A 26,560-nucleotide genomic window follows, 5' to 3' on the forward strand; every position below is an offset into this window, starting at 1 on the left:
CTGGGCACTCTACTTTCTCTTGGATTTTTTTAATGGTGTCAATTTTTAGCAGATCCTAGATATTGATTTCCATTCGACGTGAGTGGGGATGAACGCATGCAGTGATGTTGACTAGGTTAGAGACCACACCGAGTTTTCCGGGAATGGCCACTGATCTATTCTCCATGGCATTATAGCATCTCACCCTTTACTTCCGTGTCTAGCTTAGAGCCTGGTGCTATGTATGTGCAAAAACTGCCTTCTGGCCGTCCTGCATTTGTTCGCAAACCAATCAAAATTAAACCTGCCGGTCGCTCAGTTTTCAATACATTGATTAATCCAAAATCCATGGCGTACAATCCCGTACAAGCAGAGACCCCTTTCCCTTTTCCAACTGATAGGCCCCTGTTTCCCAGCATGGACCATCAAACGGAGCCAAGGCCTAGATATGATATTGTTCCCCCGCCGTATCCACTGCCGGGGCCCGCACGGCCGGAGATCTCTGCCCCTTTGAATCCTGCAGGCAGGAACCAAGGCATGTTTGTCAACCAACAGTTCGAAACAAGGCATCGATGCGGTGTTTGTGGACGATACAGATCGCCAGCGTACCATCATCGCCATCCAATCCCATCTGGACAAGCCCTGGCTATTGGCGTTTGTCACAAGTGTCGGGACTTGCAGACATCCAGTGATGAGAGTTCTAGCGAAAGTATTGCCCGCAAGCGAAAGTGGCGGGGTAAACGCAACCGAAGGAATAAGAATGGTTGCAGCGCCGACAAGAACAGTGGATGCCTTCATTATCACGATCAGGAGATATTGCGCCACGGAAAGAGCGAAACGTGCCCTGTATCATCCGATGTCCATCGGGATATGAACTGCCCGCATAATGCACATTCTTGCCACGATCCTAAGAAGCCTTGTGATATTCCCAAGTGTTGCTTTGATATTCGCCCCAGTACTAAAGAACGCCATATTCATCATGCTTTATACACTGAGACACCCCCACGGCGTATGAATTACGGCAATAGTCATGTCTATTCATATCAATCGCCTCCAGCGCGCGTAGCAAATGAGTCCTCACCGGCCGATGTCGACTTATATCCGTCGCAATTCTACCCGCCGCGAGATCGGTGCGTGTTGGGACTCTGAAAGCGATCCCGTTCTGCTAACTGACAGATGGTCCTTAGGCAAGGTGAACCCCAAATTCCCGCTAGGGTGGATCACGGGCATTATAGAGGCCGAGAACGTCGACGGCGTTCTTCTGTTAGTGGAGACCGATGTCGTCGTGATAGGGAGCCGCCTAGACGTGACAGAGGACAGCAGGTCCAGTTTACAGACGATGAGGGGTCTGATTCAGGGTATGAAATTGAACACGACGGGAATCATGGAAATCTATTCTGCCATGGTTCCCCTCGCCCTTACATCGGTTCGAGCGCTTAACAAGATTGTCACAGGTATAGATCTCGCTCTTATAATCGGCGTCGCGGACGGCGAGTGTTTTCTGGACGGCCATATCCTCGACATCCAAGAGACAATTCAATCCGTGTCACTCGAGGTAATTAAGGCTCTGATTTGATTTCGCATCATCAAATTATATTGATGTTTCGACTCCCTAGGAACAATGCCGATTCCGCCAATGACGAGATCTCGCGTAGCCCCTAACGAGCCGTGGACACATGATACCCATTATCTAGAAAGCTCAGGAGTGCCTTTTATGGGTGATGTAGTGTATGAAACCCATCCATATGGTCTTTCAAATCGCGGCCCGAAGGCCACTTACAGATACCGCCCGGCCAGCCCGTCATTTTATCCTGGACTTCACCCCATGACATCACATTATACGGCACCGCCAGTCTGGGGTGCGTATCATCGCCCAGAGTATAGGTCTCACCAGGATTTCGCGTATTGATTTTGTACACCCTTGCGTCAGACGTGAAAGGGTCAGCAACGGTACGCAGAGGTGAAAATCGCTTGGTATTATCATATTCTTAGAGGATCGTAATATGAACTCATCGTTACTCTGCCCTTTTTGAATGGTAGTTTCTCTCCACTATTTGCCTGTAAAGGCACGGGTTATGCATTAATGCCGGCCTTTAGCCATAATAATTTAAGGTGTTTGACTGATATCCATTAGATGTCGTACATATGGCAGGTGGGAATTAATATAAAAGCGTCAGTCCTTTTAACAATTCTGGTTCCGATATATATCGCGTGTTTCCAAAATGCATATGCTATTTGTAGACACATGCATCTCGAAATACGCTTCTACTACCCCATAATACGGCTTCAAGCCTGTGATAAGCTATCGATGCGCCCTAGCAAGTATTCCATAACTCTATAGGATGCAGCAGGGCTGTACTGCGGACCCATATGCCCGGTCAAGTGCATCTCCACATACGTCAAACCTCGTTCCGTTCTCGTTTTCCCCAGGATACCCGCGCCACCCATCGCGGCCAAGTTCCCGACTTGAGAGTACGGAACGACCAACGGTTCTGAGGGTGGGCTGGAGAAACCTTGGTCACCGTTCCAGGTCATATTTTGAATACTGAGCAAGGTCCCGTTGGTGATGAGAATGTAGTCCAAGTCCCCGTGAGCGATGATTGTCCGGCCATTGCGCGACTTTTCGATGACGGAAGGGATGACGGTAAAGGAACTTGGTTGGGAATTGTCTTGTCCACCGACAAAGACTTCACGGGGTGAGCATTCACTCCAGGGTTTGGAGGGTGCGTTGATCGCGCGCTGGACGTCGGTGCGGTTAAAGTAGATGGTTGCGCCCTCCGGGGTGTACTCGAAGCTTCCTGGAAATCCTAGCACGTCGTACAGCAGTGGGCAGGTATCTGTGGCGTGGTAGATGTTGAAGCATGGGTTCACGAGAGACACAGCGTCGTAAATGGCCTCCCAGACGTCGCAGGTTTTGTTCTCAGTGATAGACTCGGGGAATTGAGGCATCTTCCCCTTGGGTGGGTAAGTAAGCCACTCATTCATGTAATCGGTGTAACCACAAGAATCGGCGATATCGTGAATCCTCTTGACGGTGGTGTCATTGAGAGGGAAGAGATGGGACCAATGTTCAACGAATGGCACGGCAGGCACTGACTTAAGCGTAAGCTAATAAAAAGTGCCAGGAGAAAGAACAGAGGGTCTCCGTTACCTTGTCGAAGAATAGCATGTTCGTTGATCGTCGGGTCAAAAATGAGAATATCCTGGATGTTGTAATATCTCGTATCATTCTTTGCGTGCATTGCGTCAGCGATATATGGGACGTACAATCCTGCATAACTCTCGCCAGCAATGTAGATTTTCTTCCCATGAAGATCGAAGAGGTCAATGAAGTTGCGGAAGAATCCAAGGAATTGCTCCGCAACATCCTCCTCAGACGTAACGGTGGGTTCGCCTTCAGAGAAGCCGGTGCCAACGGGTCTAAGCCAGATTAGGTCAGAGCTTAAGCTGTCATAGACAGTCAAATTTGATAATGTTGCTCACTGTTCGACCCAAATCATATTCGTCAAGTTGTGCCAGCTCCATGGATTTCTAACTGGGCGGAATGTTCCGTACTGCCAGTGGAATGGGCCATTCTCCTGAAGGAATCCTTCAAGGGAACTGCATCCAGGGCCGCCGTTCAGCCAGATGGTAATCTCCTCTTGTCCCTGGGCATTGTCTGTGGGAAAGAACCAAAAGTAGAGCTTTTGGTTCTCGTCTGGGTCTTTGGTAATTGGGAGAAGCCCTGCATAGGATTCGCCGACGTCAAATGTGACTTCAGGGATTCCTGTCCCGTCGACAGCAAAACCTGGACGAAGTGAGGGAACGCTCCAAGTCAAAAAGGAAAATCGTAGCGTGCTAGATCGTACGCTGAGTATTCTGGTTCAAAAACCTATGACGGGGCTTGCCGTTTGCTATCTCCCGGCCCGCAATCGCATGCCCGATGAAGGCTTCAGGCCCTGCAAACTTGGCTGCCGCTCCATTTATCCCGACAAGCCTCCGGGCTTCCGCAACGTAGAGGGCCGACAGGAAGAGAAAAAGAAGAGATAATTTTAAATCACGCATATTCGAAGGCTTGTGGCTTCTTTTGAACGGGAAAATCCCCCCCTTTAGACGAAAGGTAGCAGAAGTCTGTAAGCGTGGGCATCAGTCCAGGGCGGTCATCGCTCCGCCATATATTAGGGCGCGCTCGCAATGCGGGGAATATCCCTTCCTGCCCGAGCTGGATTGCCGGCGTTTCCCTGGTCGTACAGTCCCTGGCAAGAATGTGTGCTTAAAATTAGGTTCGTCATCCCACGTCTTGCCTCCAACTCTTCCAAAATGCGACCCAGGTTCTAAGACCAATCCACGGAAGGATTCCACGGAATGAAGAGCTTTAAATCCAATAAGCTCAAACACTTTCGAAGGAGCTTCATCTTTAAAATTTATTAAAAGGCCCGGTGACGCAGAAAATCATGTGCACCCTTGAGGTGTCCCGGGATAACTCTGCAGTGGATGCTCATCAAGCTGTCACTGCAGTCGGGGCGGCACGGGCTGGATCTGTACCTCTCTCGGGCTCTGTGCTTGATTTTGGGTCGGATATTTCGTACTGATGCATCCCTCGCTGGCCAGCAGCTCAGTAGCTCCTTGCGGTGGCCCTCGTGGAAGGCTTTTTCTCGTTGTTCCGGATGATCGCCGCTGACCCCCAGACAGTCCCTCCTCCGAGTTTCCTGTTCAGGGCTAGTGGTGTTATTCGGCTGCAACGTCGACCCTTTAATTCCTTTTGTCTCTCTTTCGTTCGCCGAGAAACCCACTGCCGGAAACATAGTTATGCATGGATCTGTGGATGCAGCTGTGTAGATGCCTGGAAGTGGGATGCTCTCCGGCAATGGAACGGACTCGTCATCGTACTGAGAGTTGCCAACGGAGAGCCATGGAGCGACAAGGTAATTACATATGCTCCCCGGATCGCGAACGTTCGTTGCACATTCAACCGCGTAATTCAAGCGCTTTCAAGGCCGTCGAGGCAAGCAACCCCAATTCGAACACGCTCTTTCCGGCTCCCCGCCGCCATTTGAGTCAACTCTCCCTGAACTGATTCTCTGCATATGGAATAGGCGATAAGGGATACGATCGATAATGAGAACCCTGGCAAAGTCGATGACTGGGAGTGCTTCGCACTAGTTAGCGCTCCTGACTGGCCGCAATCAAAGGTTTGTTTCCGGGCGTCGACCGTAGTTACACGACTATCTGATTTGCAAAGGCCAGTAGTTAACTACTCTGTGGATGTGATGATGAAATAAATATGGTGCAACAACCTGGCTTTTTGGAGCCCAGATAATCATTGAAGCTAGACCCGCTAAATCTTCTATCCTCTTAGGAGACTATGGCAAGGGTAGAAGTTCCATGTCGTGCAGGATAGTTATACCAGCTGTACGGAGTACGGAATAGTTAGTTGGAATATATAGCTCTTTTTGACCGTTGCCCACTGCAAAAATGTCACTTACGATCTTGAGCGGAGAAAATTGGCTTTGCAAAAGTCCGCCACCCGCATTTGCCACCTTCATGATAAGATAAGAACGATGACTAAGCCATCAGCCAGTTACAGACAGCTTCAGGCGAATTTGCGACGGTGAAAGACCACAGATGGGTGTACGTGAACCGGACAAAATGGCCGACTCAGCTTCGAATCCGTCGTCTCCTCGCGGAAAGCGGAAGCTCAATGCATATGTCGAACCCTCGAGCGGCGCCACAGATGCCCAAAGTAAGAAGCCTCGTGTCATAGGCCCGATTATGCCGCCGGCGCATATGGTGCCTCAAGCTGATTCGGAGGACGAAAACAACAGCAGCAGCAGCAGCAGCGATGATGACGATGTTGGCTATGGGCCTACTCTACCGCCGGCCAAAGGGGATTCTGTGGTGCAAGGAGAGAATGACATGTCGGATGAAAGTGACTCAGTAGGCCCATCGGCACCTCCAGCCTCGGAGCCGACCAAGCGTGACGACTGGATGCTGCGCCCGCCGGACCAGCTGGATTTCTCGTCCAGGGTTGACCCTACAAAATTGCGCAGTCGGAAATTTAATACTGGAAGAGCCGCCAACGCCCCGACTGGCAAGGCGGTCGCGTCGACGTGGACGGAGACGGCTGAGGAGAAGAGAAAGCGCTTGGAGAACGAGGTGATGGGGATACAGGCTCCCGCGCCCTCTGGCGAATCCAAACTGCAAGCCGAAGATCCATCGAGGAAGATTTCAGAGCAGGTGAAAGAATATAATGTATGCTTGTTCCTCCCGTTTGGTTTCAGGGGCTCTTTTCCTTGTGTCAGGCATATTGACAAATATACAGGAAAAAGTTCGAAGCAAATCGCTCTACTCAAAGCACCAGACAAAGGCGTCTGACATTGAGAAAGACGATCCGAGTGCACGACCGTTTGACAAGGAAAAGGACATTCGTGGCCCGACCAGAATCAATCATGCGCAACGCCGAGAATTGCTCAACAAGTCTTCTTCGAATATCTCCTCTCGCTTTTCCGGAGGAAAGTTTCTCTGAAAGAAAGCCTTTTAAGGTGATTTTGAAGAAATCATATCAGGTTGTCCATGATCCCCGATGGACAAAAGGGCGGGACAGGCCATCGACTATTTGTTCTAGGCTCCTGGCTTTATATCGGAGCTCAAGTGCCTGAGTACCCCTTCAGTCAGGGCGCGGGTGGAAACAAGTCCCCTACAATAGGCGCATTTGGGTCAGTTAAGTAGTGAGAGGTACGTCTGGAGCAGGCACGAGCGCTTATTTCGACGCGCCCAGGACGAACTTTAACCGGCCATCTGGGCTTTTTTTCATGTCGGCCAACCCATCTACGCTATGCCGACTCCGTTGCCCAGCAAGAAGTCATAACTACACCATCGACTGCTGCCAGAAATGACTTATCTCGGACCGGGGAGCTGAGTGGCTGTATGTACAGCACAATTGTGGCATTATCGAGAATGAAAGCTCCTCGTGCTACACCAACTTGAGAGGATCTAATCAGGGGTTTGCAAAAAGATGTCTATTGAAACGCTGTCATATCTATGTAAACTATAGCTGCATCATAGATCAGTAAATGAACGCCGACTTTCGGCATATAGTGGAAAAGTTTATCTGACGCTGGTCATGGAAACGATCCAACTGTCAGTCGATCTCCATGGCATCATATAGTGTATCATCAGGCTCGTTGGTATGGATGTTCCTCCACGGTGTGGCATGTATGCATGTATCGTCGAGGCCCGATGAATTCGTCTCTTCCTCCTCTTCGGCTTCTTTCGCATCTGCGAGACTCTTCTCCCTTGCCCGCCCTCTCGCATCTGCGATCACCGACCGGACGCTATCTTCCTCTTCAGGTATGCTTAGCGAACGAGGTATGCGATAAAGTACAAGCTCATTGTCAGGTTTGGGATTGAGAACCGACTTCGGGATCGCCATGAGTTTCTTCTCGATCTCGGGGAGGAATTCGATAGCGTGGTCCTTTTCCTCGGCCTCTATCTCCGCTATTTCGCTTTCTAGATCATTAATGTACACTCTTGTTTTCGTATCATCGATTTGCATCCCATCTTCGTTGAACTTGCACGCACGTCGGGCCGTGGGAAGAGCAGCGGCATGTGCGGCCGGGGTGGCGACATGCCCGGCGGCGTCTGGAGCTCCAAGGACTCGTCCTAGAAGAGGCGAATGAGTCGGCTTTGCGAATCTTCTACGAATAACCCCGCAGAGCAGAGGAAATACGTACCAATGCGAAGGCGCCCAAACCTCTTGGTCAGCGGTTGTTCTCCTTCAAGCTCATCGTCAGCTCGACGTTTCTGCCCATGAAGCTCAGCTCTCCCCACAGCCGCCATCCGTGCGCCATCAATTCGCTAACGGATCGCCTCCCAATCAAAAATTTTTAATCCTCTCCAGGGTCTCTTTCTCCCTTGTTCTGATCGGATGCAAAGTGCAAGAATAGCACCACACCAAATTCATTGCTTTCTATGTCGGTTTGAATGTTGAGTGGGAGGAGTTCTTTGGGTGTGTTGGCGAATCGGCGCGCCGCCGGTTCGACTCGAAAGTTCTTCTCGCCATCGACGACTTTCCACCCCGCCGCCGCCGCCATCGCCATCCCTCTCTCTTCTCGCAACAAATTCGTCCCTCTCCGCCCATACCCCTTCACGCTGCTCAAAATGGCGTCCTCTACCTCCACTCCATCGCAAAATGAAGTAGAATGGCCTGCCATCAAAGTTCGTGATACATTTCTCGATTTCTTCAAGAAAAATGGCCATACGTTTGGTGAGTCCCGCCCGCTTTCCCCGCTCCCGCTCAGTCACCTTTTCCAAATGCCTGCTAACTTTTGTTCCTACGTCCAGTGCCGTCGTCATCGGTCGTTCCACTATCGGATCCTACCTTGCTCTTTGCGAATGCGGGAATGAATCAATATAAATCCATATTCCTAGGCACGGTTGATCCAAATTCGGATTTCGCGCAGTTGAAACGTGCACATAACTCTCAGAAGGTCCATCATCCGCGCCCGATGTTGTGTTGACACTAATGCTAACTCATGGAAATAGTGTATACGCGCTGGCGGAAAGCACAATGTATGTTATTATCACATCAAACACACCAATGTCAAGACGTTTGGCTGACACCCTTAGGACCTTGATGATGTTGGGAAAGACAGCTATCACCACGTAGGCGACCCCTCTACACCACCTTTCATGCTGAGACCTGTTCGTTATACTGATATTTCTTTTGGTTAGACTTTCTTCGAGATGTTGGGCAACTGGAGTTTTGGCGACTACTTCAAGAAAGAAGCCATCGAATACTCATGGGAGCTTCTCACCAAGGTTTATGGCCTGGAGCCAGACCGTCTATACGTGACGTATTTTGAAGGTAACAAGGATGCCGGTATCGAACCCGACTTGGAAACGAAAGATTTGTGGCTATCGGTCGGCGTGAAAGAGGATCACATCTTGTCCGGAAATATGAAGGATAACTTCTGGGAGATGGGAGACCAGGGACCATGCGGACCGTGCAGCGAAGTCCATTACGACAGAATTGGTGGTCGTAACGCTGCCCATCTCGTCAACATGGATGATCCTAATGTTCTGGAAATTTGGAATAACGTTTTCATACAATATAACCGCGAGTCTGAATCGATCCTTCGCCCTCTTCCCAATAAGCACGTTGATACTGGTATGGGATACGAGCGATTAGTGTCTGTCCTACAAAAGAAGTATTCAAACTACGATACAGATGTTTTCACGCCGCTTTTCGATGCTATTCGCGAAATTACTGGAGTTCGCCCATACTCTGGGAAATTTGGCGAAGAGGACGTCGATGGGATTGATACGGCTTACCGAGTAGTCGCTGATCATGTCAGGACCCTGACTTTTGCGATTTCGGACGGAGCTCCCCCGAATAACGAAGGTCGTGGCTATGTTGTTCGGCGTGTGTTGCGACGAGGCGCTCGTTACGCCAGAAAATATTTGAAAGTCGAAATCGGAAATTTCTTCTCCAAGATTGTCCCAACCCTGGTGGATCAGATGGGCGGCATGTTCCCAGAAATCAAGAAGAAGCAGACTGATGTGATGGAAATTTTGGACGAAGAAGAAATATCTTTTGCCAAAACGCTCGACCGTGGAGAACGTCAGTTCGAAATTTATGCCCAACAGGCCAAAGATTCCGGCTCTAATAAACTACACGGAGCGGATGTGTGGCGACTTTATGACACCTTTGGGTTCCCCGTGGATCTCACTCAGTTGATGGCCGAAGAACGAGGACTCAGCATTGATAACGTTGAATTTGAAGAGGCGAGATTGAAAGCCAAGGAGGCCAGCAAGGGCCAGGCTAAAGCGGCGTCTGATTTACTGAAACTCTCTGTGCACGATCTCAGTAAACTTGAAAAGGATAAGGTTCCAAAAACAAATGACGACGCAAAATTCGGCAGAGGAAACATATTATCGCAGATTGTTGCCATCTACCATGACAAGGAGTTTGTCGATTCCACGAGCGGCATCCCAGAAGGTGATCAAATTGGTATAATACTTGATAAGACCAACTTCTATGCCGAGCAAGGTGGTCAAGAGTATGATACTGGGAAGATTATCATTGACGGAAAGGCAGAGTTGGATGTCAGAAACGTTCAAATGTACGGTGGTTATGTCTTTCACACAGGTTTCATTAAGTACGGCGATTTGTCTGTGGGCGACTCCGTTATTTCCGAATACGATGAGCTCAGGCGGTGGCCTATCCGCAACAACCACACTGGCACTCACATTCTTAACTTTGCGCTTCGGGAGGTTCTTGGAAATGGAATTGACCAGAAAGGTTCCCTTGTTGCCGCGGAAAAGCTGCGCTTTGACTTCTCTCACAAATCTGGCGTATCTGACAGCGATCTTGAAAAAATTGAAGAGAAGTGCACGGAATACATTCGGCAAAATTGTGCGGTATATTCCAAAGACGTTCCTCTCTCTGTCGCTCGTGAGATTACTGGAGTACGTGCCGTCTTCGGTGAAACTTATCCGGATCCTGTTCGTGTTGTGTCCGTTGGAGTGGAACTGGAGGAAATTCTCAAGGACGTTAAAGATCCCCGATGGAAAGGAGTCAGTATTGAATTCTGCGGTGGGACGCATGTTCAAAAAACTGGTGACATCAAGGACCTCGTAATCCTCGAGGAAGGTGGTATCGCTAAAGGTATTCGGAGAATCATCGCAGTTACGGGTGAAGATGCCCATGAAGTGCAACGCATCGCAAAGGAATTTGGTGATCGCCTTAATAGATTCGAGAAGATGGAAATTGGACCCAAAAAGGAACAAGAAGCCAAACTTATCCAGGCTGATTTGAATCAACTCTCCATTTCGGCGGTCGAGAAAGCCAGGTTCCGTGAACAGTTCGCCCGGATCCACAAGCAAGTCCTCGAAGCACAAAAGGCTCTGCAAAAGCAAGAGATTAAAGCAGCGCTGGACGCTATCAATTCACACTTTGAAAAACCTGAGAATAAAGATAGCTCCCACCTCATTGTCCGCTTGCCCACCTCTGCCAACGCGAAGGCTATCAGCGAGTCTATCAACCATGCCAAGTCAAAGCTGAAGGACAAATCGATCTATGTCTTTGCCGCGGATGCCGAGCAGGGACGCGTTGCTCATGGATGCTACGTTTCATCGGTAAGATTAACATAGCGACAGGTTCCCATCTATGCGTGTGATTATAACTATCTGACTAACTATGTATTTAGTCCTTAAGTGCCCAAGGTGCTTCCGCGAGCAATTGGTCCGGCGTTGTCTCTGGCATCGTCGGTGGAAAGGCTGGTGGCAAAGCGCCCACATCTATCGGCAATGGCACAGAGGTTGATAGGGTCGACGAAGCAATCGAAGCTGCTACTAAGTACCTGGAACAGTTTCAACTGTGATTTATGTTCTTTTAAAGGTTGGCCTTAGTTTTACGCCTTCATTCAGTCTTCCGTTTCCGAGTCAGCATCGGATATAAATTCCCTTTTTAGCTAATCTGGATGGTGTTGTTTTGGGTGGTTTCCTCTGCGAGTGCGTTGTTGGAGGATCAATAGAGTAAGGGATTTTTTTGGTCAAATAACTGGAAGAGAATCTTCCTATAAATTACATCAAGTCTCTCAATCTACGCTTGTATTCTGCTTTCATGTTCTAATTACATAGAAAACCTTGTAATACCGAGCCGTCCATACAGCAACAGGACTCTGTCGCGGACCATTTTGGCCGATTAGGGCCAAATACATTTCAGATAATGCTAAACCAGTTACCGGATGGCCTCTCGTAAGGGCGTGCTTCTCTTGAATTTTCGAAATGATCTTGCGTTCATGAAGATCTGGTTCACATTTCCCCACACTGCGCAATGACAACATCCTGATTTGGCTTGTCTCGTGTCGTTCTAGTGTTTTCTACCATTTTCACAATCTCCATTCCCTCAATAACCCGACCAAACACAACGTGCTTGTTATTCAAGAACGGAGTTGCAACTGTAGTGATAAAAAATTGGCAGCCATTCGTATTTGGCCCAGAGTTCTTCCGGATGACAGCACCAATGTCAGAAGTTCCAAGTTTATAGGGATGAGAGGGAAGAAGAAGAAGCATACCGCCATGCTAAGTAATCCCGGCCTATCATGGGTTAAATTGAAATTTTCATCTGGAAACGTAGCAGTGCCGTAAATGCATATTCTGCCCGTCCCGTCGCCGTTCAAAAAGTCTCCGCCTTGAATCATAAAGTCTTTAATCTATTTCAGTCGATCAGCGTTCGACCGCAGCCACCGAAAATCATCAGAAGAGCATAATCTGAAAATACCCACCACGCGGTGGAATTTGCTCCCTTTGTAGCCCTGAGGTCTTCCGCGGGCGTCTTTGCTTTCGCCCGTGCAAAACTGGCGGAAATTTTCCGCCGTTCGTGGGGTGACATTTGCGAACAGTTCCATTTTGACACGCCCCAGGGGTTCACCTGTGGTTAAGGGGCAACACTCAAAGATGCATTGATTAGCATAATTGGGGTATAAAATATGGCCATTTCAACAGTTCTTCTGACCACTCATTTTCACGCATTTGGACCAAATGTTCGGGACTCCGTATTCGGACTAATAGCACCTCCCGACGGGGAAACTCGTTCGGAATGGCTTACCTCCTAGGGATAGGTCAAAAAATACAATCGGGTTAGGGCCATTCTGAGGAGGGGTAGCTGTAGCTCTTTGCGCCATACTGGGCGAGAATTGCAAAAGAGAACGATATCAGAGAGTTTATTTACTCGCCCCTGAGGAAGTGCCGATAATATACTGCAGAACCGCCAACGTGCTACCACAGATGGATAGATAAAGATCCATTTCAACGGGCGATCGGGGAAAGTAATAATCCGCGTAACTAGTTAACTAATTAAGTACTGCAAACAAGGCAAACATAGCTGGCTTCATCTGCGGCACAGTAGTAGAGGAAGACGTTCGAATTACTATTTACTCTCGAGACATAGCTAGAATTATGCGGTTTGTAGATATCTGAATGCTGAAATGAGAAGAATAAAATCGAAACATCGATCGCAAGAGTTGAAAGCGGACAGCTGATAGGGGTAAATCGCCCGTTGCTGAGATGGGTTGCCGGCTGGGTGAAAACGTCCCTCACTCGACTTCGGCAGCATCTGCCGCTTGCCTATCAGCTTCTGCATCAAAAGACGGGTCATCTTGTTGTCCTCCTTGATCTTGGTCTTGATCGCCTCGGTTCTGACCCTTATTATTTCCCCCTCCAAGGATGCCATCGAGGAAACCTCCAGCACCGCCGCCACCACCACCACCACCACCTCCGAGAACGCCATCAAGGAAGCCACCGAGAAACCCACCGTTCTTCCCCCCATTATCTCCTCCGTTGCCTCCGCCGTTGTCTCCGCCATTGTTTCCGCCATTGTTTCCGCCGTTATTCCCGCCGTTGTCTCCGCCATTGTTTCCGCCGTTATTCCCGCCATTGTTTCCGCCGTTATTCCCGCCGTTGTTCCCATTAGTCCCATTACCATTATTGCCCTGATTGCCACCAGTTGCTGCGCCTTGCATTTGAACAGGAACACAGCCCCCGAATGGCCCCGCGAGCGCGGGATTTTGGCAGCGGACCATGCAAACATTTTCCTGACCTGCAACTGTGCCTGTACATTCCTGATTGTTTGGAATTTGGGCAGTTAAAGGCTATCGGCGGAGTTAGCCATCTTTCCTTTAAATAGTCGGTACTAAGAACAAGACAAATGTTTCAACTTACAAAGTCGGTTTTACGACCACGAAGATTGATACCCAGCCGACCGGGAACATTCTGAGTGACTTGAATGTCTTGCCACTGAGTTCCAGTTCCAGTAGAGTCAATCATACACTTGTACGGCCCACCACCATCGGCATTGACTTGATGTAGGGTCATTTGAAGCTCGCCACCGGGAGAAACCTGAGGAAGGGTCCCTCCGTTGTCGTCCATAACCTTTTGGGTCCCGGCTTCAATATCATTGTCACCATTCTTTAAAACAAGGTCAGTACCCTCTATAAAGACGAACATGACTTGGGCCTACCAGCAATGTTTCTCCGCATGTGTTCCTCTGACTTCCGCGGAAGCGGGTAGTATCCTGTTGGAAAGGCCTTCGCCTTGTTCCATCTCGGGGTGTGTTTTGGTCGACTACATCAGAATGTCAGCATTCATCGTGAGAGCATATAGGACCAGTGATTCTCTCACTTCCGATAGCATTCCCTTGTCCGCCTTGGTCTCCGGAGGCGCTGACGATGGCACCGTGACCTGCCGCTAAGTCTGCAGCCGCGATGAGCGCAAAAAGAAGGGATGAATTTCTGAACTTCATATTTTATAAGGCGTGGAAAGACCTGCCTCCCACTGCCGGGCTGTCAAAGCTAAGAATAGAATTAAAAAAGCAAATCGAAGGAAGGAAAAGATATGCGTAACGGGACACCAAATTCAATGTTTGCGGCAGATCCTTTCATAAGAGTCCTTCCTCTGAACGAGGCTCACCACCATTCTTATAACAGAGGCATAGGGAAAGTACAAGCATGTGAGTAGAGATTCTCCGAGGTGCGCCCCCATATCATCCACTGTTTTTGAGCCCACTTAACCAAGGGCTCCAACTCTACACGTCTCATCTTTCTTCATCATCGCGAGGTTGGTGGACATCGTAAACCCCGAGGCATGCTGCATCGGGGGCGCCACTTTCTCTACCACTGTGAAATAGCAAGATATCGCGAGGCCCAAACCCAAAGAAGCCTAGTACAAGTATCCAGCCTTGCCAGATGACGGTGTCTCGGAGGTAGAACGCAGCCAAAAAAAAAAAAAAAAAAAAAGGCTGCGGAATAAGCCGGAAAACACTGAAAGAACTCCCACCATGATGCAAATATGAATCCCCTAGCGCTCAACGGGGCGTACCTAGTAAATCCAAAAAGATAGGTCGCGGATGGCAAAAGTATGAAACTGCCCATATTGCTGACACAGGAGGCCCCCAAAGCACTCTTATCATATGCTAGAGTTCCTTTTTGAAGACAGGGACAGGAAAAGGCGAAGTGGTTCACCGGGCAGAATTGAAACCGTCAAGCTTCGCCAAGCATAGTGACAGCCATCAAACTCATCCTTCTGCGACTCAGATCTTCCCCTTGAGATCGAGAAGTCCGCATGGCAGTCGTGAGTTTGTCTGAGGGTGGCACTAACTCATTCGCCCGGTCGGGCCAACAAAGTTAACCGTGGACTAGCTTCGTTTGCTCTCGAGTTCGACGACAACCTCATCTGTCACAGCTCGCGTCTCAGCTCCACACAAGGTGCACTGAGCTCCTTGCGAACAAAGCTGAGAATAGAAAGGGGAGCCGTTCTTGATGTTTCGCGGACACCAACTGTCTGCACAATTCCAATTCATCTCTTACCCACATATTCCATCAATTAATACCGACAAGGCGACATGGTTCCAGTGAATCGTCGCCGACAAGCCAACGAAGCCATTCAGCGTTGTCCTTCAGGATACTTCAAATCTTCAGAGTAATCTTTCATGTTCGCGCACTATTCATCAATCCATCCAAGTTCGTCCGCTTAAACACCGAGCGTTTCCTGACCTTGCGCGGACACACCGGTCACACTTTTTGCTCTTAGCCACCATATGATACACAAAAAGACCAATAGCCTTCGTTTACTCTCCAAGCGAAGTTCTAAACGCTTTGTCAAACAGGCCCAAACGACGAACCGTTTAAAACAGCGCACTAAGCACAAGAACCCCCTGACTGCGCAGGCGCAGTCAATCCGTCCAGTGGGACGACCCGGGACGAGCGCGGGGAGCATGGACGCCTAACTCTATGCACATTCTACACAAACTTTACATAGCATAGAAGCGTGGGGCACGTCGGAAGTTCTTCTCACTGTACTCGAGATTCCTCGCGCTTGGACTCATACTGTACGGAGAGTACAGTCCTAGCCATGGGTTGCAATCACGCTGCTAATTACGCGTTGTCTTCAGTTCTAGCCGGAAGGTTACATTGTGTTCTCAGGTCAACCAAGAGCGTAGGCGGCCACCAGCTCAAGAGATCTCAGCACCTTCGGCAAGAGATTACCTGAGAACCAGGTTACCATCCAGGGTACTTTTGGATATTGCATATATACTAGCGGTGATTCATCTCTCGTTTAATTTGCGTATCTCCTACACGGTTATGAATAGACGGTTGCTTGGTGTCTATTTACTCCGTATTTCAACAGAAACTTTTACGATTTCAAGTCAAACGAGGTAAGCACAATTTCCGTATATCCTTGAGAGATCTTGACCCGGTCCTGGCACGTCCGGCATCATTATTGTGGATCTTTTGACCGTCTTATTCCTGTTATCGGAGAGCCTGATGAAAACCGGCTAGGGTCCGGGAGTACCCATCCGCCTTTAGACATCTCTATTCAACTCGACAGTCATAGATCTGACCAATGCTAGCTTCACTCTTCCCCAATTCAGGTTGAGGATGGAAGTTATGCCTTGCACAATATATTCCGTCTGAATAAACTGGATCTTGTTTCGGCCCCCTGATTGGTGCGCTGGATTCCTGTGGGCCCCTTCCGCGGAGAGTCCGCGGAAGGAAGGAAAAAGGGGTCTTGGCACCAGGTCCAGGAGCCCGGGGCGGGATTCCACTCAGCGGAATCCAGAAGGACAGGATGAGGCATCGGCCAACTGCAATACGCACTCATAGCAGGTACAGCCCGATCCGAGGACCGCCCGAGGACTCCGGTGCGATGCCCGTAGCACTCATTATATTCACCCTAGATCGGCCCAACAGTTTGTATAAAGGAGCAACAATCGTGAAATGCTCATCTGATTCCATAGAGCATTGACCATTGTGCTCAAGACATCATCCGGAAATATATCTTATTTTTGCTGTATTTGCCGTGGCAGCGATCTTTAAGTCAACATGGTAGAGAGAGAGCTGGCGTCCCTTCCAACTACTCCAGATCATTCCTCGCTGCCTATGGCGGCGATTGAGAGTGCCACAACAGCCGTAAAAGCGAGTTCACGTGAGTCCCATTCCAACCGTTGCCTGTTGATGCCCTTTACCTGAGTAGAATGGGACATTAGTGTTCGCATCTGTTTGACAAATATCGGGGTACTGCGACAGGCATCATGATCGCTGGGTCGTCGATTGGTGGTATTATCTGGCCAATCATGCTAGATCAGCTCTTGAATAAGCATCAGAGGAGCTTTGGCTGGTCATTCCGAATCGTGGGATCTGTGATGATACCTCTCTGCCTTCTCATCACATTAGCAATTCGAGTGCCTTCAAAGAGGAACGATGCGAGGCAAGCAGACAATGCCAACAGGGGAGCAAATAACGGGCCCAGCAAGGAAAAAAAGCCCGATATCTCCATCGTGAAAAATCCCACTTTCATCCTGCTCTGTATCGGATTGTCTGTCGCAACATTTGGTCTCTTCGCACCACTGTTCTTTATCCCGACGTATGCAGTGGCGAATGGTCTTTCGGCCAGTCTAGCGTTTTACCTCATCTCAATGCTCACCGGCGCCTCCCTAGTGGGAAGAGTGTCGACGGGGTATCTCGCCGACAAGTACGGGAATCTCAACCTGTGCTTCGTTACAACTGCACTCACGGGTGTAATTGCTATGTGTTGGACCAAGGCCACCAGCAAGGCGGCAATTATAATCTTCGCTTTGGCTTATGGCTATACTTCTGGTGTATGCCTATCCTCCCCACAGCATATCTCCCTGCGAAGTGCGAAAGGTACCTAATAACGTCAACTCCTAGGCTATGTTCATTTTGCAAACACCTTGTGCGGTGCAGCTAGCCACGCCGGAGTCTCGTGGCACCGCGATCGGACTTCTCATGATCGCCCCTGCTCTTCCGTAAGTCCGGCTAGCGTTGTCAACGATAAACAGTCGGCTAACCAAATCCAATCTGTAGCGGGCTTGTCGGCACTCCAATTAGTGGGCGCTTAGTTCCCAAAGGCTATCTCGCACTCTCCATGTATGCAGGCGCGTTTCTTGCAGGTTCCGCCCTGATCCTCTGGGCACGCCTGCGCCAAAATTCGAAGGTGCTTAGCAAGGTGTGAGGCTATTGAAGGCTTTGCGGAGTGCCCCAGTTGTTGGTTTCCTGACTGCGAATAGTTAGACACAAGGTTATGGTTAGTAATAACTCGAAGAAAATGGCGTTTGTACGGAGTAATACCGACGCTATTCTGCATTGTTGTTTCTTTCAAATAAGTTTCTCGTGTGACATCATTCCGGATGGTGCCTATGTATCTCCCACCAGCAGGGTGGATATGGATCGGCGGGTGGTATTTTCGCCACCAGTGCTCGTTCGGCGCTAGCAATAATCAATGCTCCAGAGAAGAGGTCTTTCAGTGAGTGCATGATAAACTGAAGTCCACGTAGGCGTATAGTTAAACCAGACCATCAACTCTGAGTACGGAGTAGAGAATAGTTAACCCAACAATCGAGTCCAAGGGCAGACAGAGCCTTTGATTCTGTTGTTGGAGAAGAGCATTTTGAGTTAAGGCTAACCGAGCACAAAGCAAGCCAGTCCATCTCGAAGCGCCTATTTGACTTCCGGCGCCGAAAATACCATATCCCGCGGGATTGGAATGAGTCTCATGTCCTCAAATTTCAACTTTTTTCTTTTCTTTTCTTTTGTTTTCTTTTGTTTTCTTTTCTTTTTTTTTTCCATTGAATACTTCTGACTGCGCGCTCGAGGCTCCTGCACAAGCGAGAGCAGTGTCTGGTCAACTGGCAACGAGCTGTTCTGGAGGGCTAACAAAGCCTGCAGTCACCCCCTGTCAGCGCACGTCCCTGAGGAACTTAAGGCTCTACCCGAAAGTTTAATTATTGGCATCACGCTCTAGACTTCAGATGTCCGGCTTTGTTGAAGTGACTTGGATGAACGCCCCATTTATTTCTCCCAGCGCAAGGATCAAAAGCTACTTCACATCAATTCCGGTGTATCGCTCCAGGCTCCTTTTGCCAAGATTCACCGGTGGCATAACTAGTGAATGACTAAGTCTGGAGTATGGAGTGATTTAAAAGAACTACTTATATTGGTGAGAATTCGCAGCTGAGTCGCACGTCTTCCGAATGTGCTCCGCCCGGAGCAGAAATACCCAGTTGCACAAATCAGCTGTATCGATACCCATCCCTCCGGGGACCTAGCACCTCAACACATTAGTGCGTTGGCCCGGGAGTCCAGCATCCCCTTTGGTCTCTCACATATATATTCACCCAGAAGCGGAGTAACGGGCCACAGAAAGATTGCTGGAATTGTACGGAGGACAGGAAGGGGTTACGGAACATTTCACATGGTGATAATCGAATGCCCTGCCGTCGCGCGCCATATAGAGCCAGACCACAGATTTGCCTGTGAGAAACGCACGACATTTAAATACTGTCCTGTTCAGATCTCCCAGGAGCGCAGCGACACAACGACCAAGGTCGACGTAGTTGGCCGTTCTCTCAAGGAACCATGGTTCTGCTAAGCAGCACAATATTGGTTATTGGAGGTGTGGGCCTATTTATATACTCCGTCATCACACGGTTTGTCAGTTGGTACCGTCTTCGCCATATACCGGGACCTCCAGGAGTAGGATGGAGTAGATTGTGGCTTCTCCGTCATCTTTTTTCTGGCAGGCTATGCAACAAGTTAAAGGATGTCTGTGATGAATACGGTAGGAAGCGGTTTATTTCCACTTTACTGGAACTTCTGGTACTGATAAATGTTGAGGTCCTCTTGTCCGAATCGGCCCTGACTGGGTGGTATGCAGTGATGCAAGCGAGATCCGACGCATCTGGGGTGTACGCTCTGGGTATTACCGCTCGCCGTGGTATAAGGCAATTCGAATAGACCCAACAAGGGACAGTATTCTTACCTTTTGCGAGAATAAGACACATCATCGGACACGATCTTACTTACTGCCAGGATATGCTGCAAAGGGCATTGAGAACCAGGAGCAGGTCATAGACGAGCAGGTCGGGAAGCTTGTCGCGCTAATCAGGAGCAGGTACATCTCAACGCGCAATGCGCTGAGACCATGGAACATGGGCCAGTCCATGCAGTATCTTACCCAAGACGTGATCACAGCCATTGGGTTTGGGAAGGCGGTTGGCTATCTGGAAGCTGACACAGATATCTTCGGCTTCTTCAAGACATTCCGATCCGCAATCCTACCGTTTCACTGCCTCGCACTTTTACCCACAGTAGTAGACATTCTCCAAATTTTTATAATGAAGCCATTTGTACCTAAAGCGACTGACAAGCGCGGCGCAGGCTGGCTTATGGGCATCGTCAAGACGCACGTTGACAAACGGTACGGACCAGAGAAGGTCCGCAACAATGATGTCCTCCAATCATTCGTCGACTCGGGCCTGAGCCAATCCGAGGTGGAAGTTGAAGCGCTCGTCCAGCTATTAAGCGGCACAGATACGACGGCAACAGCTCTGCGGAATATAATATTCTACATCGCCACTCATCCGCGTGCCTACCGCTTATTACAGGAAGAAATCGATGCCGCCGCGCAGGCGGTCACTCGTCCAGTCATCGCAGATCAGGAAGCGAAGCAACTCCCATATTTGCAGGCGTGCATTAAAGAAACACTGCGTCTCTGGCCGCCAATCATGGGGATGATGGGGAAGATATCTGACGAAGACGACATAATTTGCGGGATCCGGGTGCCGGCAAAGACGCAAGTCGCGTGGGCGCCGCTAGCGCTAATGAAGGACCGGGTCGTCTTTGGCGAGGACGCGAGGACGTTTGAGCCGCAGCGCTGGATTGACGCGGATCCCGTACAGCTGAAGCGAATGGAGGGAACACACGGCTTGGTGTTCGCGGTTGGGACAAGATGGGAGTGTCTCGGCAAAAGGCTCGCCTATATGGAGATGGAGAAAACAATATTTGAGGTAAGAGTTTTCGTCAATTACCATGTGTCGGCCTGTAAACAACGACTGATTCAGGGAATTTCTGCCGTAGCTTTTCCGCCGCTTTGATTTTGTAATGTTGGATCCTGTTGAGCCATTTAAGTGGAAGAATTATGGGCTCACGATCCAGCATGATATGAATGTGAAAATTACTAGTAGAGGCATTGCCTGCAACGAATGAACTGGGTTGCCCAAGATTGATATAAATCACCACTCAATCTTGAAATATACTTACCATTCTAGAGCTCAGGCAAGTTCAAAATAGTCAAAGCAACAGGCAATTCAGCATCATGGCGGTTTCAAGTAGATATTATTGCCCAGTAGGAGAAGAGTGGTACCGTGTATCTAGAGGGAAGAGCTCTTGTGACTGTATAGCAACCACACTTCCAAGTCAAGTGAAATGCACGAAAATCAGTGAATAAACCGGATCTAGTGACACCGGGTTTTGGAATCCATGGATACGAGCAGGGCAATAGCACGGCGGGCCCGGCCTTAATATTAGCCTGTAGACCCGTGGCCTCCTTTGTTTTAACTGGCTGCGAAAGTTCAATCTTTTTCCTTTCTCTCTCGCAATTACGGAGAAACAGCGGGCTCCCATCGCCCTCAGACGTCGCTCGAAAGCTTCACCAAAATTTCCGGGCCTCAACCCTTGGCGGTGGATCAACGTACCTAGGCGAAGCACAGATCCCACTGCATTACCAACCATTTTCGAAGTAGTTGAAGTTGTTAGCCAGCGTATCATTAAGACAAAATTGTTGTTCTGTGACACCTTGTTCTCCCCAACCTTAGGAACTAGAATGGACGTCGAAATTTAAAATAACTCCCCATTTGCGGAGCTATACCCCGTAGGCTCATTGACAAATTGTCGGTGGACGGAGGGTCCTCTTGACCGTCTCGAATCTTTTGCGGCTGTGCGGACTCACAAAGCTTCGGCCCACCGGGCTACAGTATCCTGGAAGGGGCGCAGGAGGATGGGGCAACCTGCAACTCTCCAGAAGAGAACGGCCCGCCTGGAAAGCTTCCCGCAGAGGAGGCAGATTGTGTCATTGGCGCTGATGCGGCCGGCAGAATTATTAACTAACCGAGGCGAGAATCAACACCTTCCAACACCCAGCATCGATGGTTGGCGAATCGAAGGCTTGAGCAGCACCCCTGGATCGGTATACGGAGCCACCAAATAGGAATGGAATATTCCATGGCTTCGCACTCTGATATAAATAGAACTTCTTCAGCGGAATCGGTTGTATTATGTAAGTCTGAAAGAAAGAGCCGGCGGTTGGGGCTTGGAAGGTTGCGTTGAGCGAGTTAAACACAAATTGTATGAAGGTTAATCTCACTCGTTCCCGTCAGACAAAAAGGCGTGGTTCTGCGGAGCACCAGACTGGAATGATTCCTCACGATATCACGTGCTCCATCAGCAATGGATCGAGGAAGACAAGGAGAAGGCGATTGCACGCTCCCTATAACAATACTGTTAGGTCTTTCAAAGGCCTTCCTTTTTTCCCTGAGACAATGTTTCATGCTCTGATGGAATTGACGAGTCCGCCGAATGCGTAAGACGGAGACCCTGTGAATCGTGATCTGGAATATATGTTCCCCTATCCCGTTTTTTAAGACTTCGATCACTGTTACCTTTGACGTGTCCCACTTCGAAAGATGATGCACAGGGTCCATTCCCCGCTTTTGTAGCTCCTTACGGGTCCCCGCAATAATGTGTCGGGAGCGTCTCTGTTGGGAGTTTCGACATGCAGGATGTAAAGTTACTCCGGACTCCGTATGGAGGAATAGTACGGAGTATTCACAGCCATCAAATGACTTGAAGACAAACAATGCTTTTTGTCCTTTGCCCTTTGCTTTGTTTTTTTTTTTCCCCTTCCTTTTTCCTTTTGCCTGTTGGTTCAAATCATTCCCTTGACTGACAGCCCCATCGAGTAATCATTTTTGTAGTGTAATTCTTGGTCAATGTGTTTAAGAAACAGTGAGAAAACCATTGTGCCATCACGTACAGAGTAACCTGTAGAGGATCGGTAGTTGAAGAACCATTCAAGCAGAGGAGTGAACAAAAGACCCAAACTGCGTTGTTTCAAAGCTGACACAGCCGGACAGGGAGATTTGCAGGTCGCCGAGATAGTTTCTTTTTGGGTGTCGATCGGGCTGCTGCGGATCAACCAACGACCAACAAGCGTTTTTGCCAAGGGGAGATTGGAAACAAACCACTACAATAATGTGCAGGTGATCACTCCAGAAGAGCATCTCGAATCGCCCGCCACACCCGTGCTTTCACCAGGCCAGAGCGCTTTATTGCGGCCGTCTTATTGACACTCTCACACAATTGATGGTTGTTTCTACAAAGCTTTGTGCGCTCTGTAGGCATAGCATTGTTTTCAGAGGATCAGACATGCCTTGTCACGGTCGGCTGATCGGGAAACATGCTCCGTATCCGCCGTAATATACTTTGGGCGAAACAAATCTGATTCCCTGGGTTGATTGTGGCTGTTCTCTGGAATCCTTGATGCTTGGCTCTCATCGAGGAGGCGAAAAGGCATGCTACGGGAGGAAGATTCCCGAAAACTCTCTCTGACCAGGTCCCCGCGGTGTAACTCAGTCCTGCAACTTCCTCTGTGTGTGTACTCCTTGCCCAAGGGACAGTTCAGCACAACGGCGCTATTGTCGATGCCCTCCATCCTCGCGATGATGGTGGTGAAAGCGAACGACGGCGACGGGGCGGCTCTGAAAGAAACGGAATTTACATACATACGCCGAGGAAACGACGAGACCGCGCTAGGCCCGCCACGGTAAAGTTACCGTCCGACATGACATCTCGCGCCCATTCTGGTTCGGGCTAAGCCGGATCGGGGAACTCCTCCCGTCCCAACAGGGCTAAGCGTGTAATGCAACCACGTAACAAACGCCGTAACGACTGGAAACACGGCCCACTTGCCAGCGCCCTCCACGGACTGCCTTGCGTCGCCTCTCGCTGCTTCGCTCTTCCATCTCTTCATCTTCTTCTTCCCCCCCATCACACGACAACCGCCAACATCAGCCATCCTCTTCCATCCTCTCCATCGCAACGCCTGTCTCTCCTCTCTGTGCGCCCGCTCTCTGCAATCGCCAGTTCCACCGCTTTCGCATCCCACTCGTTCAAACTCCCTGTACAGGGTATATACATACAACCTCCGGCGCTCCCGCTCATTTCAAAACTTTGTTTCTTCTATTCCGCAACCTCTCGACATCGTTAGTCATTTCAGAGGAACAACACACGCCGCTACTGCGAGCTGGCTATGGCTCGATAATGTTCCTGTTCACCCTGGCTCGTCCGTGTCCTATGGCTAAAAGTGTTGTTCACCATTGAAAGTGTCCGAACGACTCCGATTTCCCGACTTTCGTCCTATCGTAGCTTCTTTCGCGTTTCAACAAAGATTAATTTCCACCACATACCCTCCCCGATATCCACTCCCGTCGCTGTGCCCTCAAATCCCTCTTTTCTCTCTTTCTTTCTTTTCTGCAGCTAAATCCCTGTATCTGCTCACACGACGTATTTCCATGCCGGGCTGGTTGGATTCTTGGATTCCGCTGTATTTGCTTCGTTCGCGAGTGAGAGCCAGGAGCCGAGAGCCGTCAGTTGTCTGCCTTCGCTGTATATAGCGTGAATAGCAGCTCATCCTGTTCGCTGAATACACAATTCACCATGTCGGTGCCTACCGAAACACCTACCAGTACCCCCAGCTCGGGCTCCGGGGGTAACAGCCAGCCACTTCTATTCTTCGTCGCGTTGGGATTTGGCGTTGTCTTCACTAATCTTTGGTATGCCTAATGCTCCCTTTTGGCTGTCGTGTCTAAATTTTATGTGCTTCTTTGCCTGCCCGGGTACAAGTATAGATCATGTCCCGCTGACACCCGGAAATTGTCGCTTAGGATCATCGTTGGTGTGAAATATTGTTTCCGCTACAATCAGCGCCACAGACAACTACGAACAGAAGAAGCAGGCGATCCAATTGACCTCATTGCTGTTCCAAGGACCCACAGACGAAGGAGAGAAAAGAAACTCATGACCATGGATGAGGTCAACAACCGGTTCCCACTTACAAAATACAAATCCTGGCGTGCTTCTCGGGCTGACGAAGGACTCCCCACCGCTGGAGGAATAGAACCACCACCTGGAAGCAGGCCTGCGAGCTTGAAACATGCTTCTGGGGCTCTCCCCGATATAGCTGATGGCCAGACAATTGACGACCACGCTAAACCCTCAGGTGCTATCCACAATGAACGTAAAACCCTGCAGAACAGTGATCAGTCAGAAAAGGAGACCATGCAAATGATTTCGGAAAGTCATCCATCCGGGGTCCAGCAAAAGGAATATTCACCAGCACCCGCTTCAGACGTGGACAAGAACCATCTGGATGGGGATGACGATCACGATGATCCAATCCATGCAGCTGTGCCCGCGGAGCTACTTGCAAATCCTGGAGATTCCTGCGCCATCTGCCTGGATGGCATCGAGGATGATGACGATGTTCGTGGTTTAACCTGTGGCCACGCTTTCCACGCTTCTTGCCTTGACCCTTGGTTGACTAGCCGTCGAGCATGCTGCCCGCTCTGCAAGGCGGATTACTATGTTCCTAAACCTCGTCCTGATGGCTCCGATGGCAACCAGGAAAGTGGCCGGAGGAACGCCGATCGGGCTAACGGCCCGACAGAGCCAGAGCCGGTATATGTTGCCGGCCGTCTACACCCATTTTCAACCCGAATGGTGCTTCCAGGGCGATTCATCACTATTGCTCCATCGGACAGTCGGAATGGATATTCTCGTGGGCCACGAGATTCCAGAGCTAACCGAGAGCAAACGGCTCGTAGGGATTCTCCGAATGTTGCTACGAATCAGGACTCTCCGAGAACAGCGTGGAGACCGAGACTACCGTCCTTGGCTATGCCTCGCATTAACCTACCGTCGTTGAACAGATCACGGCCGGGTCCGGATCACAATCGCCAGGACACCGAAACCACTCCTGGTCAACTTGAATCTGGCACACGATGATAATCCTCCCAAATCGGACCCTTGCTCGGTTCCAGGAAATCTCCTCTATAATCAAAATATAACTGATGGGCTACTTGCCCTCATCGTTGCAGAGTTTCGAGGCTGCTCCACGCGTCGACCGCCATGTCTCCTCGTTTCTGTTATACCATACCGCACGCCAGCGGCCGAATTTTCTCTTCCCCGCTTTCCTTTCTACCGCTACATGCCTCTTCACGAAACACATTTACGATTGACTAGTTCATATTATGTTCCTCGACTGGGCAGGTTGGGTCTTATGATTTAGGATATTGCATTTTCTACTATTGTCCTTAGCGTTGTTTCTTGCGTATGCTCTTTTTCCCCTATTTGCTTGGAGTTTTATTTTTTTTTTTCCGGTACATTTATTGGGCTTGCGATTGATAGGAGGCCCATTGAGCCCTGGCATATCGTGGAATTTCTCGTTCATCTATCAATGCGAGACCGTTCGCTCCGTTGGACCTCCGTGATACACGGTCTCTCCCCTCCTCCCCCGCTCCGAGCATCTATAGCTTTTCAGTCATCACATCCTGACGTGTACACAAGTTGTGCATCGTTTCCTGGTTCTATTAATCCCCATCCATGATACCCCCCGTACCATATTCACCTTCCGTAGATTAATATCTTCCAGTGTCCATACGATTTCCTCTTTTGTTGATTGGCGTTCG

At 49.6% G+C, this 26,560-nt stretch overlaps 12 protein-coding genes across 12 annotated transcripts; 7 read left to right on the forward strand and 5 right to left on the reverse strand.

Moving 5' to 3' along the window:
* Nucleotides 1-396: 396 nt before the first annotated feature.
* On the forward strand, nt 397-2,003 carry CIMG_02285 (uncharacterized protein; the record flags this gene model as incomplete). The annotated part of the gene is made up of 4 exons (XM_001248513.2): nt 397-1,109; nt 1,167-1,337; nt 1,434-1,534; nt 1,596-2,003. 4 exons carry the CDS (start codon nt 397-399, stop codon nt 1,886-1,888), a joined length of 1,278 nt encoding a protein of 425 aa, XP_001248514.2. The 3' UTR covers nt 1,889-2,003.
* An 82-nt stretch (nt 2,004-2,085) lies between these two features.
* On the reverse strand, nt 2,086-4,023 carry CIMG_02284 (carboxypeptidase cpdS; the record flags this gene model as incomplete). The annotated part of the gene is made up of 4 exons (XM_001248512.2): nt 2,086-3,071; nt 3,131-3,399; nt 3,463-3,766; nt 3,828-4,023. The coding sequence occupies 4 exons, from the start codon at nt 4,021-4,023 to the stop codon at nt 2,266-2,268; spliced, it is 1,575 nt and encodes a 524-aa protein (XP_001248513.2). The 3' UTR covers nt 2,086-2,265.
* A 429-nt stretch (nt 4,024-4,452) lies between these two features.
* Nucleotides 4,453-5,240, forward strand: CIMG_12704 (uncharacterized protein; the record flags this gene model as incomplete). The annotated part of the gene is made up of 3 exons (XM_004445629.1): nt 4,453-4,576; nt 4,798-4,883; nt 5,055-5,240. The coding sequence occupies 3 exons, from the start codon at nt 4,453-4,455 to the stop codon at nt 5,238-5,240; spliced, it is 396 nt and encodes a 131-aa protein (XP_004445686.1).
* A 362-nt stretch (nt 5,241-5,602) lies between these two features.
* Nucleotides 5,603-6,564, forward strand: CIMG_12705 (uncharacterized protein). The gene is made up of 2 exons (XM_001248511.2): nt 5,603-6,210; nt 6,281-6,564. Exons 1-2 carry the CDS (start codon nt 5,608-5,610, stop codon nt 6,482-6,484), a joined length of 807 nt encoding a protein of 268 aa, XP_001248512.1. The 5' UTR covers nt 5,603-5,607; the 3' UTR covers nt 6,485-6,564.
* CIMG_02282 (uncharacterized protein) lies at nt 6,272-7,917 on the reverse strand. Its single transcript, XM_001248510.2, has 2 exons — nt 7,692-7,917; nt 6,272-7,620 (listed from the first exon to the last, which is right to left on the reverse strand). The coding sequence occupies exons 1-2, from the start codon at nt 7,795-7,797 to the stop codon at nt 7,100-7,102; spliced, it is 627 nt and encodes a 208-aa protein (XP_001248511.1). The 5' UTR covers nt 7,798-7,917; the 3' UTR covers nt 6,272-7,099.
* On the forward strand, nt 7,680-11,568 carry CIMG_02281 (alanine-tRNA ligase). Its single transcript, XM_001248509.2, has 6 exons — nt 7,680-8,224; nt 8,302-8,447; nt 8,503-8,529; nt 8,587-8,622; nt 8,692-11,097; nt 11,169-11,568. Exons 1-6 carry the CDS (start codon nt 7,942-7,944, stop codon nt 11,340-11,342), a joined length of 3,072 nt encoding a protein of 1,023 aa, XP_001248510.1. The 5' UTR covers nt 7,680-7,941; the 3' UTR covers nt 11,343-11,568.
* On the reverse strand, nt 11,538-12,726 carry CIMG_02280 (peptidyl-prolyl cis-trans isomerase H). Its single transcript, XM_001248508.2, has 4 exons — nt 12,572-12,726; nt 12,249-12,394; nt 12,039-12,176; nt 11,538-11,967 (listed from the first exon to the last, which is right to left on the reverse strand). Exons 1-4 carry the CDS (start codon nt 12,645-12,647, stop codon nt 11,776-11,778), a joined length of 552 nt encoding a protein of 183 aa, XP_001248509.1. The 5' UTR covers nt 12,648-12,726; the 3' UTR covers nt 11,538-11,775.
* Nucleotides 12,727-13,058: 332 nt separating this feature from the next.
* On the reverse strand, nt 13,059-14,445 carry CIMG_02279 (uncharacterized protein; the record flags this gene model as incomplete). The annotated part of the gene is made up of 4 exons (XM_001248507.2): nt 14,143-14,445; nt 13,982-14,085; nt 13,684-13,929; nt 13,059-13,613 (listed from the first exon to the last, which is right to left on the reverse strand). Exons 1-4 carry the CDS (start codon nt 14,261-14,263, stop codon nt 13,059-13,061), a joined length of 1,026 nt encoding a protein of 341 aa, XP_001248508.1. The 5' UTR covers nt 14,264-14,445.
* Nucleotides 14,446-15,192: 747 nt separating this feature from the next.
* On the forward strand, nt 15,193-17,991 carry CIMG_10904 (major facilitator superfamily transporter protein; the record flags this gene model as incomplete). The annotated part of the gene is made up of 4 exons (XM_001248506.2): nt 15,193-15,847; nt 15,911-17,617; nt 17,688-17,785; nt 17,844-17,991. Exons 2-4 carry the CDS (start codon nt 17,051-17,053, stop codon nt 17,989-17,991), a joined length of 813 nt encoding a protein of 270 aa, XP_001248507.2. The 5' UTR covers nt 15,193-15,847; nt 15,911-17,050.
* A 734-nt stretch (nt 17,992-18,725) lies between these two features.
* Nucleotides 18,726-21,203, forward strand: CIMG_02277 (benzoate 4-monooxygenase cytochrome P450). The gene is made up of 3 exons (XM_001248505.2): nt 18,726-19,596; nt 19,653-20,824; nt 20,895-21,203. The coding sequence occupies exons 1-3, from the start codon at nt 19,395-19,397 to the stop codon at nt 21,021-21,023; spliced, it is 1,503 nt and encodes a 500-aa protein (XP_001248506.2). The 5' UTR covers nt 18,726-19,394; the 3' UTR covers nt 21,024-21,203.
* A 68-nt stretch (nt 21,204-21,271) lies between these two features.
* CIMG_12706 (uncharacterized protein) lies at nt 21,272-23,889 on the reverse strand (the record flags this gene model as incomplete). Its single annotated transcript, XM_004445631.1, has 10 exons — nt 21,272-21,333; nt 21,512-21,634; nt 21,685-21,784; nt 21,925-22,098; nt 22,249-22,302; nt 22,475-22,732; nt 22,849-23,058; nt 23,115-23,187; nt 23,297-23,449; nt 23,648-23,889. The coding sequence occupies 10 exons, from the start codon at nt 23,887-23,889 to the stop codon at nt 21,272-21,274; spliced, it is 1,449 nt and encodes a 482-aa protein (XP_004445688.1).
* CIMG_02275 (RING finger domain-containing protein) lies at nt 23,867-26,550 on the forward strand. The gene is made up of 2 exons (XM_001248503.2): nt 23,867-24,646; nt 24,758-26,550. The coding sequence occupies exons 1-2, from the start codon at nt 24,531-24,533 to the stop codon at nt 25,875-25,877; spliced, it is 1,236 nt and encodes a 411-aa protein (XP_001248504.1). The 5' UTR covers nt 23,867-24,530; the 3' UTR covers nt 25,878-26,550.
* The last annotated feature ends 10 nt before the right edge of the window (nt 26,551-26,560 follow it).

Source organism: Coccidioides immitis, assembly GCF_000149335.2.
Source record: "Coccidioides immitis RS genomic scaffold supercont3.1, whole genome shotgun sequence".
Classification (NCBI taxonomy): Eukaryota; Fungi; Ascomycota; class Eurotiomycetes; order Onygenales; family Onygenaceae; genus Coccidioides; species Coccidioides immitis.

Coding starts and splice junctions, on each gene's coding strand:
- CIMG_12705 (XM_001248511.2), top strand. CDS start 5,608: ATGGCCGACTCAGCTTCGAATCCGTCGTCTCCTCGCGGAAAGCGGAAG. Junction 6,211..6,280: donor AGCAGGTGAAAGAATATAAT/GTATGCTTGTTC, acceptor ACAAATATACAG/GAAAAAGTTCGAAGCAAATC.
- CIMG_02282 (XM_001248510.2), bottom strand. CDS start 7,797: ATGGCGGCTGTGGGGAGAGCTGAGCTTCATGGGCAGAAACGTCGAGCT. Junction 7,621..7,691: donor GTTTGGGCGCCTTCGCATTG/GTACGTATTTCC, acceptor CGCCTCTTCTAG/GACGAGTCCTTGGAGCTCCA.
- CIMG_02281 (XM_001248509.2), top strand. CDS start 7,942: ATGTTGAGTGGGAGGAGTTCTTTGGGTGTGTTGGCGAATCGGCGCGCC. Junction 8,225..8,301: donor GAAAAATGGCCATACGTTTG/GTGAGTCCCGCC, acceptor TCCTACGTCCAG/TGCCGTCGTCATCGGTCGTT. Junction 8,623..8,691: donor GGAAAGACAGCTATCACCAC/GTAGGCGACCCC, acceptor TCTTTTGGTTAG/ACTTTCTTCGAGATGTTGGG.
- CIMG_02280 (XM_001248508.2), bottom strand. CDS start 12,647: ATGGCGCAAAGAGCTACAGCTACCCCTCCTCAGAATGGCCCTAACCCG. Junction 12,395..12,571: donor TTTTGACCTATCCCTAGGAG/GTAAGCCATTCC, acceptor CCTTAACCACAG/GTGAACCCCTGGGGCGTGTC. Junction 11,968..12,038: donor CGGGATTACTTAGCATGGCG/GTATGCTTCTTC, acceptor GTCATCCGGAAG/AACTCTGGGCCAAATACGAA.
- CIMG_02277 (XM_001248505.2), top strand. CDS start 19,395: ATGGTTCTGCTAAGCAGCACAATATTGGTTATTGGAGGTGTGGGCCTA. Junction 19,597..19,652: donor GGATGTCTGTGATGAATACG/GTAGGAAGCGGT, acceptor ATAAATGTTGAG/GTCCTCTTGTCCGAATCGGC. Junction 20,825..20,894: donor TGGAGAAAACAATATTTGAG/GTAAGAGTTTTC, acceptor TTTCTGCCGTAG/CTTTTCCGCCGCTTTGATTT.
- CIMG_02275 (XM_001248503.2), top strand. CDS start 24,531: ATGTCGGTGCCTACCGAAACACCTACCAGTACCCCCAGCTCGGGCTCC. Junction 24,647..24,757: donor GTTGTCTTCACTAATCTTTG/GTATGCCTAATG, acceptor ATTGTCGCTTAG/GATCATCGTTGGTGTGAAAT.